General features: G+C 36.3%; 1 protein-coding gene across 1 annotated transcript in view; it reads right to left on the reverse strand.

Moving 5' to 3' along the window:
- The window catches only part of LOC107710935 (proteoglycan 4-like), a 21,098-nt gene that overhangs the window by 12,976 nt on the left and 5,571 nt on the right, over positions 1-2,551 (reverse strand). The window contains exons 9-12 of the mRNA XM_016515827.1: positions 1,898-1,954; positions 1,635-1,697; positions 528-1,544; positions 347-388 (exon numbers count right to left, since the gene is read on the reverse strand). Coding sequence (XP_016371313.1) covers positions 347-388; positions 528-1,544; positions 1,635-1,697; positions 1,898-1,954 — 1,179 coding nt within the window. The remainder of the gene's footprint in view (positions 1-346; positions 389-527; positions 1,545-1,634; positions 1,698-1,897; positions 1,955-2,551) is intronic.

The raw sequence follows: 2,551 nt of genomic DNA on the forward strand, positions 1-2,551 counted from the left end.
AACTGCTGGGTCAAAACAACCCAATTGCTGGGTTTGTCCCTATTTTACCCAGCACTGGGTTGTATTTAACCCAGCATTTTTTAGAGTGTACTTATGAACACTGAATACATATTCATATGCCTAAGAGTGGGGTTTAGATCACGTCTGTGACTGTGTGAATCTGACAAGTTTATCTTAGACTGCAATAAATTCACATGACAGTGAGGTCAGATAAACAGCAACAATATCAGCGTTCTCACTCTCCGCTACTGTATGAAACCCCTTTACACATGAATGGCACTGAGATTAATGAACATAATCTTTGTATGACAGATGCTATTATGCATGAATGGGATCATCTTTGTACCTGGCAGGCTCTGTGCTGAAGGATATCAGGGTGTCAGGCAGGCTGCAAAGGATAAAAACATGAAGAAAATGCATCAATATAAAGGTTTCGGTCTACAGACACCAAGCGTAAAAGGCTATTTAATCAACATCAGATATGCAATTATTTACATTTCTGTAATATGAACATTAATACAGCAAACCTTTTCTCTGGAACTGGTTCAGGCTTGGATTCAGGTGCTGGTTTCAGCTGAGTTGCAGATTTAGCTTCAGGTTCTGGTTTAGTTTCTGTCACTGGTTTAGGTTCTGAGGTGGGTTTAGGATCGGTTGCTGTTGTAGTTTGTGTTGTAGGTTTAGTTTCAACTGCTGGTTTAAGTTCAGCTGTTTTTGTAGGTTTAAGTTCAACTGCTTTAGGCTCTGATGTGGGTTTAGGATCACTTGCTATTGCAATCTTTGTTGTAGATTTAGTTTCCACCTCTAGCTTAGATTCAGTTGCTGTTGTAGTTTGTGTTGTAGGTTTAGTTTCTGTTTTAGTGTCAGTTACTGTTTTAGTTTCAATTGCTGGTTTAGGTTCAGTTGCTGTAGGTTTAGTTTCGGCCGGGTTAAGCTCTGGTGTGGGTTTAGAATCAGTTGCTGTTATAGTCTGTGTTGTAGATTTAGTTTTAACCACTAGTTTAGATTCAGTTGCTGTTGTTGTTTGTGTTGTAGTTTTAGTTTCTGTTTTAGTTTCAGTTGCTGGTTTAGGTTCAATTTTTGTTGTAGGTTTAGTTTCAGCTGGTTTAGGCTCTGGTGTGGGTTTAGGTTCAGTTGCTGTTGTAGTTTGTGTTGCCGGTTTAGTTTCTGTTTTAGTTTCAATTGCTGGTTTAGGTTCAGTTTTTGTTGTAGGTTTAGTTTCAGCCGCTTTAGGTTCTGATGTGGGTTTAGGATCAGTTGCTGTTGTAGTTTGTGTTGTAGGTTTAGGCTCAGTTACTGTTTTAGTTTGTGCTGTAGGCTTGGTTTCAGCCACTGTTGTAGTTTCAGTTGCTGGTTTATGCTCAGATGCTGTTTTAGGCTGTGTTGTATTTTCTAGCGCTGTTTTATATTCTGATGTGGCGATAGCTTCAGTTGTTATTTTAGTTTGTGTTGTAGGTTTAGTTTCAGTCACTGGCTTAGGTTCAGATTTAATTTCAGGTGCTGCTGGCTTGACCTCCTTCACCACTGGCTCAGTGTTTGATTTTACACTGTAAATAAAATACAATTACAAATGAGATGGTGTTAAACAAGAAATAGGAGCTTGAAGTTGTATAACTGAGAGATGTTGTGAAGTTTACCTGTGCACAGGCACAGACTTAACAGATGCTGTAGTGTCATCATCATCATCACTGATATCTACCCTACAAACCACATACACATGCAGAAGTAAGAGGATGAGGATAATGGTGATAACATAGGGTTTACACAGGTAAAGTGGGGCACTTTAACTTATTGCTGATGCACATAATGATAGATGAGTAAGTTTAATCTGTGCCATATCATCAACTGTGCCACTTTACCAGTTTTCACCCTATATACTTTTGTCAGTGTGGGCTAGTACCTTTTTGCAACAAAGGAAATGCCCATCTCAGCAGAGCTGTCAGGCTTCTCTGAAGATCTGGAGATATTAGATGTGAACATTGTGCAGTGAGGAATAGGATATGCATTCATCTTAATATTTTAACCAAATAGTGGTACAGAGGAAAAGTAATTAAGAATCAATGGGGAAAAGTCACGTGGATGCACTGCCTTAAATTAACTATTAAAGTTGACCATTAATAAGAACAGCTGAACATCAGTTAACAAATAAAATACACATGAAATCTGAAATGTGTTACTGTGTTCTTATAGTTAGTATTTTGGAATAAATGTAAAAATGCTTTAAAAGCATTTTGATGAGAATTTTAAAATTTTAAAAGAGATTTTGATTCTCTTTTTTAAAGCAAGGACCACAATGGAAATAAGTTACTGTAACTTTATTGTGTTATCCTTGACAAAAAAGTTGTAACAGTGAATTGCTACTTTTTGTGTCAAATAAACTAAACTCAACTCAAATATAGTTTGTTTTAATAAATAGAACATTAATTACACTGTTCATGTAAAAATACAAATTCGAATAATATTGGTAGTTGTTTTGTTGATGGTGTAAGAAATGTTTATATATTTAACATGAAACATGTCAATAAAAAAAAAAAAAAAAAAAGGAGGCCTTCTT

This window comes from Sinocyclocheilus rhinocerous, unplaced genomic scaffold (assembly GCF_001515625.1).
Source record: "Sinocyclocheilus rhinocerous isolate Xijiao unplaced genomic scaffold, SAMN03320098_v1.1 scaffold3161, whole genome shotgun sequence".
NCBI lineage: Eukaryota > Metazoa > Chordata > Actinopteri > Cypriniformes > Cyprinidae > Sinocyclocheilus > Sinocyclocheilus rhinocerous.